Here is a 21653-nt window from a genome sequence, read left to right as displayed (position 1 = left end):
TTTTGTTTTTTTTTGTACAGACACAAACTGTATATGTGGTTGCACCTGGGTTTGCTTGTACATTTATATACATTTTGATTTCTGGAAGGTTAGGGTAATCGGTGCGTGTGCGTTTTCTCAGGTTTCTGGCCTCGGTCAAGGCTCAATGCTACCTACCTCTATCCATCAGGCCTGGAAAACCTTAACTACTGTACCTTTCCTTACAGAAACTAGTTTCATTTGATTTATGGCTATCCATGTAACAGTGCAGTATCTACTTTCTTTCATAACATATAATAAGCCTGTCTCATGTTTGATTTTTAAATTCCATGTACATATTAATCCAGAGTATATTATTTTGGGTCAAATAAATGACACAAATGTTCATATGATTGGTTGGTGTTTGCTTGTGGATCACTTTTGATGGAAATAACTGTAAGCAGACGTTCCCTGATTCAGTTGCCTTTGTCAGGGGAGTTTTAAGTGGAACAGGATATCCTTTTTTCTTTCTTTGTGGCGTTGGGTTAAATCAGTTTTTTGTTTGCAGAATATGGGACACAGTTATGGGTTTAAAAAGATTAAATTGCTCTTAGATTTATCTGGATAGAAATGTTTTGTCTCAAAGTGAAATATTTGATTTCTCTGATATATGAACATTTTTTCACCCCTCGTGTATTTTGTTCTGATCCTCACAAGCCTGAGTCCCGATTTCTGTATTTTATTTTATTTTTAATGAACATCTTTGTAAACACTTCTATGCATTTATAAATTGGCAGTGCAGGTTTGAGGTTTTATTTCCATCACAGAATGTATTCTTACTGAAAGAACAAATGGTTGAATGTTAAGGTTTTTGGATTTTCTTTTTTTTTTTAGGGTCCCCCCTACTTGTTTGTTCCACTTGGGGAGGGGGGGGGGCGTCACAGCACACTCATGTAGTTTATCACATCCTGATAAAAGGCTTGTAATCTCAACACCACAGCTGACTCTAAATTAAACTGCACCCTAAATAAGGTCTACATTTTCATTTCTGAATTTAGAACCAAATATCTTGCGGGCTGGCTCTCAATCTAATTCCAAGCTTGCACTTTAAAAATCTGTAGCATGTCAGCAAATGGTTGGCTCTGCAGGTGTGTATGATGAGTGTGCAATATTAATAAATGGGCTGCGGAACCGAAGAGAACACTGAATACACAAAAGCCTATTAAAAACAATTTGCACTGCTAACATTTTCTAGGTTGCTTTGTGGTTTTTAAAAATGGGCTTTAGCTTGATGCAAAGTAAACGTTAAACCCTCCTTGTAAATGTAATTTTTCTAAACTGTAAACCGGTGACAGTGTGTTTCTTTAGAGCACTATATGTGGTGTGTAAGTGGTGGATTTCTGTATGTGTGTACCATGTTAAAGATGTGGACATGTAGTTCTTTGCTTCGATTCCAGGATAAGATACACTTTCATTTCCTGTGTGGGGTTTTCATGAAATAAAACTGTTTTTAAAAGCAGTTCCTTTCTTGTGATATTATGTATTTGTATGGTTACTCTTTGCCCATGCAATTCATCATACATGACTGACTCAAACACCCTGTTCCAGTTATCAGGTTTAAAATGTCCTTCAGTATACTCTCAAACCCTAAATGGAACAGTCTTCCTTTGCAGCATGCCTGTAGTTTTGAAATGCCATCTGCATTATAATGCACATTTGAGACTGAACCAAAGATGTGTTTAAATCAAAGCAATTTGAAAGCATTTCCAAACTATAATTTTCTTTAAATAGTTTAAGAAATTAAGAAGACCACACCAGCTGCCACTCCTGTCAGCTAAGAGCAGGAAAATGAGACAACTGGCACAGGCTCACCAAAATTACACCACAGAAGACTGAGAAATGTTGCCTGGTCTGATGAGTCTGTTTCTGCATGATCACAATTTGGCATAAACATGAGAGTATGGATCCATTAGGCTGGTCATGGTGGCGTAATGGCATGGGGGATATTTTCTTGTCACATTTTGGGCCCCTTAGTACCAACTAAACATCATTCATACACCACAGTCTATCTGAGCATTGTTGCTAGCAATAGCCATCTTTTTTATGACCGTAATCTTCTGAGGGGAACATGGTGTCACAAAGCTCAGATCATTTCAAAGTAGTTTCTTGAACATGCCAATGAGTTCTCTGTATCAAAATGACCTCAACAATCACCAGATCTCAGTCCAATAGAGCACACTTGGAATGTGGTGGAACAGGAGATCGCCATCATGCACGTACAGCTGACAAATCTGCAGGAACTGTGATGCCCTCATGATAATATAGACCAAAATCTCTTAGGAATGTTCCCAGAACTATGTTAAAGCTATGCCACAAAGAAATAAGGCAGCTCTGAAGGTAAACAGGGTTTTACAGGACCAGTACTGGAAAGGTAACTAATAAAGTGTCTGTTGAGTATATCTGTCAGTGCCAATGTGTGAAGGCTTGCTTTCTGTACCCTACATAATTTAGCCCTCTCCTGCAGTAAGAACTCCAGTTAAACGTTTTCCAATAACTGCTGATCACTCCTGTGCACCAGCTCATTCCCCAGAATAATTTATCTTTAAACTCTCAAGCAGCACCGTCTCTTTGTATATTTTTAATAGCTTTTATCTTAGTTTTGAAATACTTTATTTTGTATATAGCATGTACTATTCTTTTTTTTTTCAATCTCTTATCTCTGCAATGATACTTTAATTTCTATGCGTTAACTATTAAAAAATGACAGGCTACACATGGTTAACACACCAAAAGGTTACAAGCAGCTATTTAGAAAACCAAACTAGTATCCTACAATTCTGATATTTACTGTTTTATGTGCTATGTGGGAATAGTGGATTGGAATGAGACACCTCTAGATTTCTTTTTTGGATTGAACTCGCCACAGAAAGAACTTTGCGATCACCTACCTGAAGAAGTGATGCTGATCTGTGAGGGTATTGGAGGAGGAGGAGGAGGAGTAGGGACGTCACGTTGTCCACGCTCGCGGCCTGTCGTTGCAACGCGGAAGAGACGGACGAGGAAAGGACGACTCCACGTCACTGAGGTGTCATATTGGCGTCAGTGCCACACAAGGTGCTACCTCCGTGCGCTATTCCACATATTTTCATTCATGTAGGTTGTAATAACTCGTATGAGCACAAAGCGAAGGTATATTCATCTGTTTCTGCTCCGAGGGGCCTCGGTGGAGACTCCGGGATTCCTCTGAAGGTAACATACGCACGTTTGTGTGTTTGTCCGCTACCTGCTAGCCTGACCGCCGGAACCACCGGACGGAGCCTGCTACTGTATTTCCTCCGGACACCGCTGACCTTTGCAGAGTAAAGAAAGCGATATACACTGTTTAACTGATGCAACGTCGTAGTGGCCATTAGCGCCAACATGCCAGTCTCCCAGTCCAGGCTAGCTAGTCGGGATTTAAGGCTTCAAAGCGTTGTTGACGTTTTCGGTTTGACAGTTGTTGGCGCCCCGCTGAGGACCTGCTGGTTGCACTCATTTGCATCCCCGATTCTTATCTATTGGAAATTGTTTAAAATCATAACCTGCTACAGGCTGATTCCTGGGCAGAATAATTAATGAGCAGGGTCCTCTGAGCAGTTGTGAGAAGTGTTGATTGAACTGTAACTACACGCTAAGGCCCATTCATTGTTGTGATTCTGAGCCCCACATCATGATCAGCAGACACTGCAGATATAAGAATGTATTCAGCAGAACCTTAAAGGGGCACAGTATTCATTGCTGGAGCTCATGAAAACAGTTGTGAAATGTCTTCTGTGGCCTCGCTGTTTCACGTTAATAGAAGCCTTATTATTGTGCATGGTTGGCACACACTGATGCACCATGTTGGCAGATTATTTCAGCATGTACACTACAGAATTTTGAGATTATGCGTTTTGTACATTGTATCACATTCCTATGAAACCTGTGAATTAAAGTTCTGAATAATAATGCAACAATATATCCATCTGTTCTCTTCTCCACATCAGGTGGGGCTGGAGCCTATCCCAGCTTCCACAATGCAAGAGGCAGGGTACACCCTGGACAGGTCACCAGCCTGTTGCAGGGCCAACACAGAGAGACCGACAACATTAATGCTCACATTCACACCTATGGGAAATTTAGAGTCACCAATTAACTTAACTCCACTAAGTGCATGTTTTTGGACAGTGGAGGAAGTTTGACTACCCAGAGGGAACCCATGCAGACACAGGGAGAACATGCACACTCCATACAGATTCAAACCCAGCACCTTGCTAAGCACCGCTCCACCTCGTTATAATAAAGGTTGTTTAATCTGTTTTCTCATGTGTTAGTACTATCTGCTTGTGTTTTCCTATATTTAGCTAATTATTCTCTGATATTCTTTGTGCTGTATTTTTTTAAAAATGAATTTGCTTTGAAGAGCCAACTGTATGCTTGATTGAGTTTGCAGTACACTGTGCTAATATGCGTCGTATTTACTCATATACTCTCCAAATGTCATGCCGATGTTTATGTAACACATTCCTTAATTTATGTTAGGATATGTTTGCAGACTGCACTTATCATCCATTTGCTCTAGTAATGGCGATGAATTACAGTTCTCAGTTCAATCTATAGTTAACTTGGCACCCCATTCCTTACGATCGCTTTTTGTTTTGACCACATGCCCTGGCTTGTGTGAAAGAGGTGTGTGCCTGCTGCGGTCTGCATTTTATTAAATAATGTCAACACAAACAGACAGAGGAATCGGGAGCTGATAACACTGATAAAAGACTAGTTATCACTTTGGCTATATTGCCACGTTATATAGTATTTTTATATGTCTCAGCATGGAGGTATTTGCTTAAAAATATTGGAATATTTTCCTTTGACAACATTGTTTACAGCAGCATTGCAGCCAGCTTACTGCTTCTCTAAAAATACACACTTTTCACATAATACCTTTCCTCTGCAATCTTTGATTACATGGAATAGAAGAGTATGGTTTGCATTAACTGTAACATGTGGTTGAGGTTTTGAAAATGATCCTATCCAGAACCTGTTTCATAGGAAACACCCATTTATTCACACCCTATACACACCTATTATTTCAAACTGGCAGATACTCATCTATCAGTGTAAAATTATCCTGCAATGTGAGGCTGTTTTTTGGGGCAATAGTCTACTGATCATTAACTACTGTTGACTCAAGTTTGCAGGGTGTGTCAAGACAGCAAAAGCCAAAGAGCTCTGTATGAATAAATGCCTCATTCTGTTCTTGTTTATTTGAGGATAACAATGTTGATATAATTGTTACCTGTAGGGAAACTTCTTTTCTGTATTAAACCGTTCCTGAGAATACGCAGCCTCTAAGCAGTAAGCAGCCACTGTGCGGTGGCCGTGGGCCAACTCCAGGTGTAACCTCACACTTTCTTCAAAGCCACAATGACAGAAAAATTTAACCCAGCATGTTTTTAAACATGGGAAAACTGGAGCTAGGGTTCTAGAAACCTGCTTAGAAATCTGGCTTCTCCAGTTCGTTTAATTCCTCATTTCGGTGGACGTCTAAGTGAACGGCTATATGGGAGTCAGTACAGCTCACAGCAAAACAAAGACTTTGCATTCAGCTCAGCAGCTCTGAGACTAATTACAAAGCAAAAGGGAACTCAGATTAGGTGAAGTTTTGCTTCTCTAACGCAGGTAGTCTTGCTTCATGTGCAGTTACTGAGCAGTGAGGAAGTCTGACAAATGTTTGAGCGCAGTACTGCCTCTCTTTTAGCTCTTCTTATACATTTTAACATGTACTGGAATTTTGTATTAGATTATAGATGACAGCATGATTACAATCCAATAATGCTTCAAAAGGCAGTAAAGAGTGAGTGTATATTTGACATTTATCCTCATAAAGCCTGACATCAGGTTGTTATTTGCCCACATTGTTAAATGAGAGAGAGAGACGTTCTCAGTCTGATTTAATCTGTCTAATTGGTTGTCTTAATCGGTTAGCCCAGAGTGCTATAACCAGGTCAAATGGCTGTGTGGTGGGTTGAAAACCTAAAGCTGCTAAACTGTTGGCTAATCTGAGAAGGAAATGTTTGATACGGCTGGTGACCTGCACTCTCTTGACTTGCACAGATGGCTCGAAGTGATCGAGGACAGACTTAGCCAAATATGATTTTTGTGTGAATATCATGTCATTGTTTACTGTGCTGTGGCAGTACTATTTAATTGACTTCCACTGTCTCTTCCTCTTCTGTTTTATATATTGCATTGAGTTAAATTGTAATGAAAATCTGCATCACATTTACTTTCAGTTGGGTGACACTAATAATAAGCCACTTCAGAGTGGAGAGTGTTAATGTAAGCTTATTAGGCAGAGATTGAAAACAAAACACTTCAGGAGCTCTTAGAGAGGTCGGCTCTTCAACATTACAGAGACTGCACAGTCACTGTTAGTTTTACTGAGTGCAAAAAACATTGACAAGAGTATTTACTGAAATTAATTCCTTCCTTTATGACTCAAAAAGGGGAACTTTAGTCAGTTCCTACTAGCAGTGTAGCAGTAAGGCAATAAGCTTCCTTGCATTGTGTTTACTCAGACTCACTCATTGCTGTAGGCTGACGCTCTAATTTTCTATTCACAACAGGCAGTGCAGGTGAGAAGGTGAGCAATAGGCCAGGAAGTTAAGGTCGGTCACAACTTTTTGTGCTGTTATATTTTTCCAAAAATTCAGGTGCTTCTTATTTTGTTCTTTAGCATGTGTTGCTTTCAGTTAGTAGCTGATTTACTTGTGCTTTTGAGAACAGCATAGTAGTATTATTAACTACGATTGAAGAATGAGCTGTTTTCGTGTATAAATAATGCACACTGCTGCAAACACTTAAAGGTACAGTCTGTAAAATATCAACTCTAGATGTCAGTAGATTGCAGATTGCAGTCAACTGAATTCTGTTTTCTTACCCCTCCCAATTCAAATGCATAATGCATTTGAATGCTACAGTGGCCGCTGTAGGACAAACGAGTCTGGCCTCAGTGCATCTGTAGTGAGTGTAGGCTATCAATCTGGTTTCCCCAGTCATCAATATGTGTCCACATCTATTTACTCTGGAGGAGGCTGTAAAACTTTGTGAAATGAGTCTGATATGAGTTGATGAGTCAGAGAAGCTCATTTCTGATCAGTGACAGCGATACTGAAGAGAGAGTTTTTGAGGATATCCTGAACTTTTCTGTCAGTGAGCACTGCTGTTTTTGTCACTTTTAGCTTCTGGTAGTGGACATTAGTGAAACTTTGTTGGACTCGGACACTTAGTGAATAAACTCTCATAGGATCTGAGAATGTAATCAAACTGTTTATCAGAGGGAAACTGTGATTTTTAGGACACTTAAGACTAACATTAGCTTATAACCAGCTATTGCTGTTGTTTAGGTGGCTCGTTGTCAAGCTGTCTGGAGACAGGAGGGTCACACGTCTCTGCTGACAATAAGTAACTGCAACAATATCGGGAATAAATAAGCTTATTTGTGCATGTTTTCGTGTGTCAGAGCCCTGACTTTAGTCAGGAGATAAGGCTTGAGGTGAGGAGGAAATGAAGGAGGAGAGAGCAGTGGTGGAGGAGAACAACAGAACAAGATGACAAAAATATACATGTGCAAATGTTAAATGGTCGTACATAGTTTGAAAGAGCTATTTGTGACCCTTAATTTAAAAGTAACTTATAAGGCGTACTACATATGTGGCCGGTCTCTAGCCACGTATAGAAAACGCAATTAAGCGGAACAGCAATGTCCATCTTGGCCACTGTGTTCAAGATGACGGTGCAACATGGTGGCTTCCACAAACCAATCCCTGTTCCTGTGTAATTTTAGTGGATTAATACTAAGTTTATGAGAATGCATCAATTTGTTGTAAGATAATTACACACTAATCAATATATATTTAGGAGTACAACATTCTTCTTTTCTATTAAATAACCTAAAAAATTACTTACTGTACCTTTTAAATAAGTAACCATGTGCTAAAATGAGGTGCAGTTCTTTTTTTGGTACATTCATGCAAAAATGGAAAGGGCTATTACAAGGATGGGTTTTCACTCTCTCTCTTCACTTCCTTCCAGCCTCTGTCTGTCTGGCTCTCCCTGTGGTTTAGTCGTGTCTGCACAATTTAGTTGTCAAGTAAATGTTAATTGTAATGTGTGACATGTTACACAGAAATCAGCCCTCCAGGTCTCAAAGCAGATATAATCATATTCACGTACATAATACTGTTTGACTCCATGAAATATGAATTATGTGGGAGCGGCAATTTTTTGTGGGACACGCCAGACGACCTTAAAGTAGGGATGCGCTAAAAGTGAAGCCGTCAGCTGATATTGATGTTTTAAAAAAAAAACAAAAAAAAAAACAATTTGTCCAGTAGCTGATACCAATACAGATGTTATTCTTTTGGTTTTATTGTTTGTTTAATCCCCTTTTTTTGTGAGAGCAAAACAAAGAAATCCTCATTATAAAAAAGTAATTGAACTATTTTAAAGTCTTTCAGCTCTTCATCACTCCTACCTTCAACCATTTAGCCAGCACTGAATTGATGTGGCTCAACAGATGAACATCGACCGCTGCTAGCACTCAATGTTATCTGACAGGCTGATGGCAGACAAAAAGGCCTTTTACTAGCAAGGAGTGATGTTCGGCCAGAATACCTAGTTTACTGAATGAAAAATTTTGCCTCTCCTTTGAGATTGCACATCTTTGTGAGAGTGTTAAATCTGTCTTTGTTCTCATGTACTGATGTACAATAAACAGAAGTACGCCTCAGCTAAGCCTCTTCACTGTGCCGGTGTATTCAGACTTGATAACCACTTCATTTGTATGGAATAAATGTGAAATGAGATTCTGTTTTTGCCCCTTTTGCTCTCTTCTGAAGCAAGTGTTTTATGAAATTTTTCCATCAGAAAAACTTCACAGGCAGACACTAGCAGAAATGGTGTGAGCAACGCTGTTTTTCTTTAAGGAATCATTATACATGCTCGATTGGGGAAAAAAAATCTCTTAAATACGGCACTTTTTTTTTTTCACATCAGAATTGGTGATATGCAGCGTAAAGATGCAGCAGGAACGTCGAGAGTGGGAAATGTGAGACCTGAATGTGAAATTTCTCACCTTGAATAGTCTGTGCATTGCAACTTTTTTTTTTTTTTTTTAAATAAAATTGTGCTTGAAGGGTTTGTGGGTGGGACTTTGAGAGTTCTTAGGTGCCACATAAGGATTTGGCTCCTCAAAAGTAGTGGTGTGTGCTGTATATTTAGGTGTTGATGAATGGTAGATTTATTAAATGTTTCTTCTGTTTGTGCTCTTAGAGTGGCCCACTGCATCAGCTTTTAAATGGGTGAATCAGGCTCACGGCGATCCACGCTTGTTTCCCGCCTGCCAATCTTCCGCCGCAGCAGCAGTAAGAGGCAGGAGTCCCTTCCCTCCTCTCCATCTTCAGGCGGAGTGGGAAATGGTGTCCATACTTCCTCACCTTCCAGCACCAACTCCAGCTCTGGCAGCACTGGGAAACGGCGGAGCCTGTTCCGCACGCCGTCTCTCAGTTTCGCATCTAAGCGGAACAGCGATCCACGTGTCCAACCTATCAACCTCAACCTCACACCGCCGCTGACACAAGGCACTGATGCGAACGGAAATAATCAGCAGACAATAACAACGTCAGTGTCAACAGGGTTCAGTGATGGTGGTGGACGGCCCAAGTCACGCCACTCATTTGGATTTGGCAGCCACAGGCAAAAGAAAATCACGCGCTCTCAGACTGAGGACTTTGACAAGGCTTCATCGTCCTCCTCTACGACCAATCGAAATGTGTTCATCAACTGCATCAGCAGCTCGGGTACCAATGAGGGCGATGACTCCGGGATTCTTGACGACTACAGTGGCAGCAGTAATAACACCAAACGGTCATCACGCCAGAAGAAACAACTGCTGCCCAAGTCTTTCTCGGCTCACCAACGCTTCTCCCGGACATCTGATCATCACAGACCACCTGAAGTGAATCTGGAGCCTCCCAGCACCGCCACTACCATCACTCCAGGGGCAGGAGGGCTCACTCCAGGATCCTGGCCTGGCGAACTTGGTGCTGGTGGTGAGAGCTCACTCCAGTCCCCTATGATATCAGAGGATCGAACCACAGCAATCACTCCTTCGGAGTTCATTCCGATCACTGAAGACTCTGTATCTGAAGTAGATGCTCTGCCAGCTCCCAGCCCCGGATCGGGTTTAGGCCCAGAGCCAGCCTCTCTGCCAGAGGTGGATACAGAAACTGCTCCACCTGACCATCCACCTGTTCCAGAGAACTTCAGCGTGGCTGTCTCTACCTCCCAGGTAGGATGCTTGTTTTATCAAAGAAGCTTTAAAATCAAATTGGGTTAACCAGCATAGACATATAGTATGTTTTAAGTTATATAATTGTTAGTATCATCATGAAATAACAGTTTAATGATAAAAATGCACCACATTCATATATTTAGTAATCTGTCTGCATGTAACCAAATAGACAGAGAAACATTAATTATATTTGTAAAATTTTTTTTTTTAAATATTAGTGCTTTAGGGACAATACAACTGCAGTTACCATTTGAATGCAAAAACAACAAGCACAAAGGAGTATTTGTGACCACTGTTTGAGACTGTGAAATATGGAATAAAAGTTGAGCACTGGGCATAAAAAAATCCTTTTATTGAAAGAGCTTAGGCATGAAAAAGTAGACTAGTGCATGTCTGAATTCTGCCCTTTGCATTTCACACCTTTATGCTCACAACTTCTCTTCTTTCAAAGCATTTATTCAAAGATATTATTCTGTTTTACTGCCAGCTGAGGGAATTTCAAAAAGTGAAACCATTTACTTTGCTTTATGGCTCTAGAGGAGTAAAGACTGCATTATTTGCTGTCTAAACATGCACACTTTGATGCCTGAGAACACAAACATCCACCTTGTAAGTGCTAGCTGAAGGGTGATCTCCACTCTGTAAACTGTTAGCTTTTTGCTTCATTAGCTTGCTGGTGAAAAATCTTATCTTTGCACATACTCAATAAAATGTCCTCTCCTCAGGTTTTCTTCACTCCTGCCCAGTCGAGCACTGAAAAACCCTTACTCCCGGACACCAGCACAGCCAACAACACAGACTATGAAACTGCCATTTCCCTCTCAGAGCCAGAGACAGCTGTGCCCTGCCTACCTCTGCAGGAACAATCACTGGAGGAGAGGAAGGAGAGGGAGGAGGAAAGGAAGGAAGCGAGGAAAGAGTTGTCAGCGGAGAAGAGGGAGGAGTTAGACCATGATAGGAAGACAGGTTACCACACAGAGACCACAAGTGAGAGTGAGGTGTGTGTTGTACGCAGTGAGGGCTGTCACTCTAACCCTGAGCAGTCAGAAAGGAGGGCTAGAAACACACGCTCTTTTCAAGAAAGAGGAAGCTTCTGTGGCTGCCATGAACCCAGACCCTCTCACTTAAGGAAACCGCATGCAGGTATGAAATTCATGCTAACACTCGCTGGTAAATCACAGACTTATATTCAAAGCCAAAACCACAGACATACAAATACACTATACTGCCAAAAGTATTTGCTCACCTGCCTTCACACATATATGAACTTGAGTGACATAAAATTCTTAATCCATAGAATTTATTATGATGTCGGCCCACCCTTTGTAGCTACAACAGCCTAAAGTCTTCTGGGAAGGCTTTCCACGCGGTTTAGGAGTGTTTATGGGAATTTATGACCATTCTTCCAGAAGCGCATTTGTGAGATCAGACACTGATGTTGGATGAGAAAGCCTGGCTCACAGAGTTATAGAGCCGGGTTGATCCTATTCTGTAACAGAAACGCACACCAACTAAAAAATGTACACACATGAAGTTTGCTGGGAACTGAGCCTTTAACTTCAAACATACACTTAATTTGTTAACTTGCTTTTTGTTATGTTACCTTCTTTACACATTTAATGACTTAGATACACACTCAGTGTATCTAAGACTGTACTCTCTGACTTGAATGCGTAAGCCACGTATTAGTATTTCTAAAAACACCAGAGTAGGGGTGAATGATATAGCCTCAAAATTATATCACAATATTTTGAGGAAATTTACAAACATGATATTTATGACAATATAGAAAAAAAAAATTACTGAACAACATTTTATCTGTGATTGCAGCTTGCAGGCAGCAGCATTTATTAGTGCAAACAAAATGAAGGTCATTTTCCATCCGTCTTTTTCACTGAGTTACTGTCAGTGATGACAGACGACCTAATTGAAAGTGTGAATCTGTTACCACAGGCGGTACCATTACAGTGCACTAGTAGTGACACAGCGTAAATCAAATGTAAGCGCAGAAGTAGCCTGAGTTTTGCCTGGAAGTAAAACTATTATATAACTGCGTAACACTTTAGTTTAACAGTAACAGTATAATAAAACTGAAATAAAGAAAGATTGTTTCTACTTTGGATGTTGTATCTTGGGTTGAGGCTTTTAACCAGTTGCTTAAAGCCCTGCTTTTCCACTATGTAACTGCATCAGTAATTTCTATCCACTGTTTGCCCTCCTTGTCACATGGAGCACTGCGTGGGAGAGTCATTTGTTTATTTTTGGGTCGCACATCACCAGCTGTTAGTATCCCCTCCTTGAGTATTGTCTTAGGCTGTTTGTACTCAATGGTGTGTTTTTGCTTCAAGTGGTGAAACAAGTTTGTTGTTTTCTTCTGTATTTTTTAAAGTACTAAATCGGCATCAGAGGATATATATATGTGTTTGTATATATATATATATATATATAATATCTGAATTGTTTTGCTATGAAAAAGTTTAAAGCAACAGTTCTGTTATTGGGGATGTTCATTTGTAAATAAGATTCGAACAAATTGCTGTTAATATAGTCACTGTTATATTTTCATCAAAAAGATCCACATTCATCTCTACTGAAATTAGTTTGACAGTAAAGATTTATTAGGAAGTTAAAGTGATGCTGTGCTCCTGTTACTTCAATGTTGTTTGGTTTTATTACTTCCCTATGCATGATTGTACAAGTGTGAATTAGAATGCCAATAAAAATCTTGAGAGTTCATTACCAAGCCTATCAAAGAAATTCTCCCAGGAAAGTGATAAGTGGAGGTGCTGCAAATTGGCATAATCGAGATTTAAAATGACATTATTCTCATGTCTCACAGCTTGTTCCCACTTGATGATTGCAGACTACAAGATGATTTGTATTGACACACAGAGCATAATGCCTTTGCATTGTTTGCTTCCAAATTATTTGCTAATTCAAAGTTTGGAGTGAGAGTGTTTCCAGACAATAAACGAATTAGAGCTGGAAATCAGCTACATGAATTTCAAATCAGATTTGAAACTTGTGTAGCTGTCAGTGCTTCTTGCAGTAGTTCAGACAGTTAATCTGGAAAAATGCTTTCGGTATATTAAATCAGTGACAGCTGTGGACTGACTGAAACAGTAAGTGTCACATTGAAAATGTATTTCTTAACTAAATTATAACTGAATTGTATTACTGTTCGTAATTCACCTTCAGCTGCTGCAAAACATTGCAGTGTGTTGCAGCCAAACTTTCTCTGCTAAAAAAAAATAACCTTACAAAAAAGATTCTGCTCAAACCTTCAGCCCATTATTATGATTTCCAACAATTTCTTGGCTTACGTCAATCAATAAAAACAGGAATCTGTGGTTATTATGCACAATACCTGTGGAGGTATGGAGATGCCTAGGAGAGACGGCAGTGGACATTTTAACCAGATTGTTTAACACAGTCTTGGAGAGTGAGAAGATGCCTGAAGAAAGGAGAAGAAGTGTACCAATTATTGAGAACAAGGGTGATGTGCAGAGCTGTAGTGACTACAGAGGGATAAATTTGATGAGAGAGAGTTGCTGGGAAAGAGTTGCTGAAGCTATGTTAAGAAGAGAGGTGACAGCGGCATGGCTTCATGCTGAGGAAGAACATTACAGAAGCAGTGTTTGCTTTAGGAGTTGTCGATGGTGAAGTATAGAGAAGGTCAAAAGGAGTAGCACTGTGTCTCTGTGGATCTAGAGAAAACATATAATAGGGTACCAACAGGGGAATTGTGGTACTGCATGAGGAAGTAAGGAGTGGCAGAGAAGTATGTGAGGGTGGTGCAGGACATGTATGAGACAGTTGTGATGTGTGTGGCAGGAGTTAGAGATGGGTTTAAGGTGGGGGTGGTAGTCTCTGAGGACTGTGATGTTTGCAGATGACATTATGATCTGTAGTGAGGTTTGGGAGCAGGTGAAAAAGCCTGAAGAGGTGGAGGTATGCGCTGGAGAGAAGAGGAATGAAGGTGTGACAGAGGGTTGGTGTGACAGAAGAGGATGGTAGGGTTTGGGTGAAATGGAGGCAGAATATCTGCTGTGGCAATCCCTAAAGAGACCAGCAGAAAGAAGAAGAAAAGAAGAAGAAGATATGAATTATTCAGACATGAAGTCCAGGGTTTCAATAGGAGGAATGTTTAATTGTTAGAATAAGTATCAGAAGTCAATTGCATACTGGTACTTTTGGCTACTTCCTTATTTTCTAAGGGGTCACCTCAGTGGATGGATCCACATGGTTCAGACAGTTTCCTTATGTCCTTCCTGATGCAACCCTTTGATTTGTCTGGGTGCTATAACTCAGGCTGGTTTTGTGTCTCCTCCCAGTCTCAAACTGGGGATCTTTCATATGTAAGGTGACTGTTAACCACTACACCATTTGGTAAATTCTTGTTTTGTTGCCTTCAGAGTTGAAACTGTGAGCCACCAAGATTTAGTTGTGATCAAAATATAAGAGTCAAAGTATTTGATTTTATAAAGTTCATTGCTAGACTTTGTTGATTTTCCCAATTTGCCATGCATCTTTCTCTTATATTAGAAAGTCTACAAGGACTATAACCTTGATTGTAACTGTTCAGTGTGTGCTGTTGTGCAATTGAAACCTGGCTTGATTGAAGGACTGTCTGCCAGCAAACACTTAACATGGTATTAATGGACTATTTTAGCAACACACAGCCACACACAGCATGTTGCAATCCGTCCTGAAGGAAAGTAGCTGAATATTGATTTACATTCTGAGTTTCTAGCTTCCAGGCAATGAGTACTACAGACAGACTATAGCTGAGACAGATAAGGTTGTCTGTGGGACTCTACAAGAAAGGAATATTTCTGTAAACATTTGCACAGGGCACAATAAGGGTATCCATGTGTTGCAGCCTCATGCGTGGTTACAGATGCAAGAAGACATTGCAGTTATGGGGCTTCTTCTGTGTTCACGTGTCTGCGTAGTAAGTGTAGCAAGTATGAAAAAATGTCTTGTTTTTTTTTTTTCATGGCCTGTTGCTCAATGAGAGGATGTGGTATTGGTTCTGTTTTCACTTCAGTCTTCTAGTAGGTCAAAAAAGAGCAGTTATAATAGTCTTTCGTTTATCTGTCTGAAGAGTATTTCCCCTGAAATTTCACATTCATTATCTAGTTTTACTGTTACACAGCAATCTTGGTGTTGGAACTCAGACAAAACTTGATTATTAAAAAAACAATAAATAGCATTTGACCAAAAGCAATATAGATGAAAAGCTTCATAAAGGGAAGATTTAACTTAATTTAAAATGCTGAATATATAAAAACTTCTTTGTCATTTAGTTTTGCGAAACCAATCCTATCTCTTGCAGGAAATGGGGCAGACTGCATTAGCAATACAATAAAAAGACGATTATATCTCTGCTTGTGGAATCAGTGTTATAACAATTTCACCTGAATTCATTATTTCTCTCCATCTGTCTGACTGTGTAATTCTCTTTGTTTCATTCTTTCCTCCAGCTTCTCTGTGTAGCGGCGCCAGCCCCTACCATGAGGTGATGCGGATGGAAAGGCGTCTGCGCTCCTCGTCCGAGGGGGCTGGTGGTCCTCGTATCCATGGAAACCACAGAGAAGCCCCGGGCATGGAGGGATGTGGTCTGCTCAAACACAGAAACAACTCTTCATCATCTAAACTTGGAAGTCTGGTAGGGCTTAAGCTTTCTGTGTGTGTGTGTTTATTCAGCAGCAGTGCCCCTAAATTATGTCATCAATGCCTGCATGTGTACATTTGAAGTTTATGGTAAACTCTTTTTAGAGGATTTTGTCCCGTTTACTTCTTGTCTTATCACAATTAGGTGACATTTATTTATTTGCTTTTACTGAATGTTTAATGCATAAATTAGTTTACATTAAGCAAGGAAATGAATTATTAAACAAAACCCATTTAAAAATACAATAAAGAGGAAAATAAAACTAACAATCAGCTAGTAATAAATTTCTGTGGGGTTACAAGGCAGTAGTAATAAATTGTCCCATCATTAATAACGGAAATAAAAGTCCAGTAGAGGAAATTATTCTGTCCAAGACACAGTAAAAACAAGAAAGAAAAATGTGTTAATGTGTGCGCGCGCGTGGGTGTGCGTGCATTTAAAGCACATGTATTTTTGTACTTTATCATTTGTGCAGGGTTTTGAAGCTTCATATGAGTGCCTATGGGAGTGTTTGCTTTTCAGTCAGTGATAAAGACTTAATTGTACACTGTTTGCTTTTGAAAAATTTTAGCACCAATTAATGCAACTTTGTTTTGTTTACATATCTCAGACCAGATATTGTTCATACCACCCTACTGGCCCTGGCCCAAAGAAATTCTGCTCACAAACATAGCTAACACTATAAGAGACAATTCATTTTATTGTGATAAGTGCAGTAACAACCGTCATGGAAATTGCACGAACCCACTGAAAGATATTTAGGGCATTTTCACACCTGCAGTTTGTTTACTGTGTTTTGAATCAGTTGATGAGTTTGTAAACTAGCTTGTTTCAGCGGTTTGGTTTATTTTCACACAGAGAAAATTCCAAGTGAACTTTACGTACATCAAAATGCACCATTACAAACCACATGGGAGCTAAATAAAGATTTTTTTACAGCTAGTTGCTATAAATTGCATGTTCTATACTTCTGTAGTACTCTGCTGCATCCCAGAATGCAAAGCATAGAAGGGAGGGTGTTTAGCTTGAACTTGCAGCATACATATAGTAATTGGATCACATTGATGTGGGATCACATTCTTGCCATTAAAAAGCTCCTCTGGAGTTTTTTTGGAACCGGACTGATACCACCTCCTCCAAAGGGTCTCTGTGAATTTGTTTTGGTCCACACCTGAGTGCAATTACAATGTTCACATCTGCACAAATAAACTGTACCAACGAACCAGGAATTAATTTAAATGGATGAAACCGTGCAGGTGTGAAAACTACCATAATGTCCACAAACTTGAATACTTCATCACTAAGAAGCTTAGTTGTGCTGCTCTTGACTCATACTTGGGGTTAATCATCACTATATAAAACTTGCTCAGTTCTAAATGTAAAACTTCGGCACTGCTATCTCATACAGACTAAAGGAAGACGTAGAGACTCTTGGAAATAATGATGCAGAAAACCTGTTTGTTTGCAGTCTGGGTCCTGTCAGACACAAAAAAACAAAATGTTATGCTCACATACCTTTTGTGTCTTGTGTTAGTAGTCCTTTCCCGCTGCATGGCTTCCTCTGATGGATATGTTTGTATATGTTCCATACATTTTCCTTAAAGATAGTTCCTAATCTATGTTTTCTGCCTCAATGATGACCTTATACTTGTGTGTTACTTTCACTAACAATTTCAATTTGTCATCAATACAGTCCAAGGAGTCTCGGGTCTTAGTTTTTGCCAGTAAACGCTACTGGTGTAAACACTGTACTGTTTCTTCATACTGGCAGACCAAAACTGATCAGGCATAACATTATGACACCTGCTTTATATTGTGTTGTTCCCCCCTTTGCTGGCAAAACAGCCCTGACCCATCAAGTAATGGACTTCACTACACCCCTGAAGGTGTGCTGTGGTATCTGGCATCAAGATGTTAGCAACAGATCCTTTAAGTCCTGTAAGTTGTGAGGTGGGACCTCCATGGATTGAACTTGTTTGTCCAGCACATCCCACAGATGCTCGATTGCATTGAGCTCTGGGAAATTTGGAGGCCAAGTTGACACGTCAAACTTGTTATTGTGTTACTCAAAGCATTCCAGAACTATGTTTGCTTTGTGGCAGGGCACATTATCCTGCTGAAAGAAGCCACAGCTGTCAGAGAATACCATTTCCATGAAAGAGTGCACATGGTCTGCAGCGATGCTTAAATAGGTGGTACATGTCAGTAAGTAACATCCACATTGATGGCAGGACCCAAGGATTCCCAGCAAAACATTGCCTAAAGCATTACACTGTCTCCGCTGGCTTGCCTTACTCTCATAATGCATCCTGGTGCCAGGTGTACACCAGGTAAGCAACGCATATGCACCTGGCTAGGCCACCTTCTTCCATTGCTACGTTGTTCAGTTCTGATGCTTACGTGCCTATTGTTGGTGCTTTCGGCAGTGGACAAGGGTCAGCATGGGCACACTGACTGGTTTGCAGCTATGCAGCCCCATATGCAAACCAAAATGTGATGCACTTTGTATTCTGACCCTTTGCTATCAGAAGCAGCCTTAACTTTTTCATCAATTTGAGCTACAGTAGCTCAAATTGATGAGCTACTGTAGCTCAAATACAGTAGCTCAAAGGGTCAGAATAGAAAGTGCATCACATTTTGGTTTGCATATGGGGCTGCATAGCTGCAAACCAGTCAGTGTGATGCACTTTGTATTCTGCTTCTGATAGCAAAGGGTCAGAATACAAAGTGCATCACATTTTGCTATCAGAAGCAGCCTTAACTTTTTCATCAATTTGAGCTACAGTAGCTCGTCTGTTGGATTGGCCCACACGGGCCTGCCTTCACTCCCCACATGCATCAGTGAGCCGTGGTCGTCCATGGCCCTGTTGCTGGTTTGCCACTGATATTTCCTTGGGCCACTTTTGATAGATACTGACCACTGCAGACTGGGAACACCCCACAAGAGCTGCAGTTTTGGAGGTGCTTTGACCCAGTCATCTAGCCATCACAATTTGGCCCTTGTCAAACTCCCTCAAATCCTTATGCTTGCCCAATTTTCCTGTTTCTAACACATCACATCATTTGTGGACAAAATGTTCACTTGTTCTCTATATATCCCACCCATTAACAGATGCCATGATGAGGAGATAATCAGTGTTATCCATTTCACCAGTCAGCGGTCATAATGTTATGCTTGATCGGTGTATGTTCAGTGTACATGAATTGGTCATTTGAAAGGCATTTACAGGCAGATTAGTATAGACAGCTTATTTCTGAAATGAAAACTCTTAAAATGAATGCTGCATATCAAGACAAGAATGAGAAAAACTTTTCATTTGATTAATTGTAAATCCAAGTACAAATTGTGCCTATTTTGAAAGGGTATAAAAAGAGCAGATGTAATTGGCCTCAATCAAAGCCAACCGCTAATGCAATGTCATTTAATATATAATGTAATAAGGGATCTGACTCAGTACTCATGCCTCTGGCCATGCAAACAGTAAATGTTGCAGCATGCCCTCAGCAATCCAGACATAGCTCAGTTGACTTCCTTCAGCTTTGAGTCACAAAAAATATTCCCTTTACTTTTACTTACATCAAAGAAAGTATTTTAAGCTTCACTAACAGTCCCTGGTTAAATTTAGAGCTGGAGAGGTATGTTGATGGTACCGTCGTGGTGAGTATCCTGATAATCTCAGAAAGTGACATTTGAGACGAGAGGTTATTAAATAGAATGTAAATGTAATGGTGAGGGCAGAAATGTACACTGTAGAGGTGGAACAGTGTATTGAGGATCACTTCTTAATTCCTCGCAGTGATACTTAACAAATTAATTAAGGTAAAGTGCTTCAGCAAATCAGAGTTAATTAACTGAACTGACACATGATTAAAACTGACTTATACTAATAACATACAGTGACACCAGAATGCAGTCAGTTATTACTTAATACTTGCATTTTTTCCTATATAGCGCTAATTTGCTTTCTTAAATTACACGTTGACTTACCAGACACTATATTAGGTATGTCAGAGATTTTGGTCTATATTGACACGATAGCATCATGTAGTTAATGCAGATTTGTTGGCTGCACATAAACTGGATTGAGATCTGTTGCCAGTGACACCATTTGAGTACAGTGAACTTGTCATTGTTTAAGAAACCAGTTTGAGATTATTTGAGCTTTGTGACACGCCACATCATCCTGCTGAAATTAGCAGTCAGAAGATGGGTACAGTGTTGTTAATGAGGGATAGACATGGTCACTAAGGCACCCTACAGATGGTGTGGGAAAATGCATGGTTACTGCATTCTGATACTTGGTTTGAATGAGCTGCTGCCATGTGAATGACTCATTAAATGTTTGCGTTAACAAGGAGTTGAATAAGGCTACTTAACAAACTGGCTGACTTTTGAGTGTATGTCAGGTGTAGATGATGGTCTTTGTCTCTGAAAATAATGTACACTTCCCTAAAGATGAAGGAATGTCTTTTTTTCCTCTTCTTTGCATAAAGAGGGCCCATCAGGAAAGGGAAGAGCCTGGGAGCATATATTAAATTATGTATCGCCACTGTTACCATCATTAAAATTGTGGGTCAGCTATTAGGTATACCTAACAAAACAATGTGAATTTAGACATTTTAGCTTTTGCTATCATGCACTTTTTAATTAAATAAAAAACTAAACTCAGTGAGGGCATGAATAGGATACAAATGATTTGCTCATTGTCTATACATAAACTATGTTGGTGATTGTGGCAGTAATATGTTTAGGAGCCTCTGGGATGCAGTGATTATGCAGCACAAAACAGACAGGCTGAAGCATACAGTACAAAAAAATAAAGATTTGGTTTGCAGTGATAAATGACTAATTTGTTAAATTTGCTAAGATAAGCTGTGACGTACCGCTTTGGATTGAAGCAAGCTGATGTTTGCTTGAGCTGTTCCAGTAGTTATTGTTTTTTGATATCCCTCTGAGAAGCTGTGAGATATTTATTTTGATACCATATTCAGAGTTGTTTGCTCATAAGTCTCTCAATGACAGCTGTGATAATACTGTGACAGTCTGACAATGATTACACTCAAAGTGGATCAAAAAAAGAAATACTTATGACATTCTTGAGGAATTCTCTTATCTCAGAAAAAGGACAAATAAGTTTGCACTTTAGTTAGTAGTTTGAGAGATACATATGGCAGAATAATTCATCTGCAATTCACTTTACATTGACCGTACAGTGTTGTGATACAGAGTGCCTCTTGTTTTCATGTTTTTCAGTCTGACTGTTACTTTGTAAAGGCTAGATAGCATAAATGACACTTGTATTAATCATACACAGACAAGGCTTCACTTCCTCTCCAAGACAGAATTAGTAATGACCACAACCCGACTGTTTAAAAATGAAAAACAGTGAGGATGATTGCACATACTGGTATTAAATGCTCTCATGGCCCCATGATAGCACATAAAAGCAGTGCCAATTATGATATACTTGAAAGTTCAAATCAAATGAGGGTAATGCACAATGGTGATATTGCAGAGCACTGACAGCAATAGTTTCTGAAAAATAAATCTTGCAACTCATATGTACCAATGCCTAGATGAGCCAAAATGCTGCAAAATAAACAAGAATTTAAGGTGCATTTGAACTACTCAGTTGTCACAGG

General features: G+C 39.8%; 1 protein-coding gene across 2 annotated transcripts in view; it reads left to right on the top strand.

Annotated features, from left to right (window-relative positions):
* The first annotated feature begins 2999 nt into the window (after positions 1-2999).
* Positions 3000-21653, top strand: part of ccser1 (coiled-coil serine-rich protein 1) — a 137765-nt gene continuing 119111 nt past the window's right edge. The window contains exons 1-4 of one of the 2 annotated variants that reach the window (XM_030737563.1): positions 3000-3072; positions 9313-10330; positions 11059-11476; positions 15820-16004. In XM_030737563.1, coding sequence (XP_030593423.1) covers positions 9338-10330; positions 11059-11476; positions 15820-16004 — 1596 coding nt within the window. In that variant the 5' untranslated portion in view covers positions 3000-3072; positions 9313-9337. Of the gene's footprint in view, positions 3208-9312; positions 10331-11058; positions 11477-15819; positions 16005-21653 lie in introns of both variants that reach the window. The other variant, XM_030737562.1, reaches the window with a different exon arrangement.

Source organism: Archocentrus centrarchus, chromosome 9 (assembly GCF_007364275.1).
Source record: "Archocentrus centrarchus isolate MPI-CPG fArcCen1 chromosome 9, fArcCen1, whole genome shotgun sequence".
In the NCBI taxonomy this organism is placed as follows: domain Eukaryota; kingdom Metazoa; phylum Chordata; class Actinopteri; order Cichliformes; family Cichlidae; genus Archocentrus; species Archocentrus centrarchus.
The sequence above is the reverse complement of the archived record's forward strand: the minus strand, read 5'-3'. Positions and strand labels throughout refer to the sequence as shown.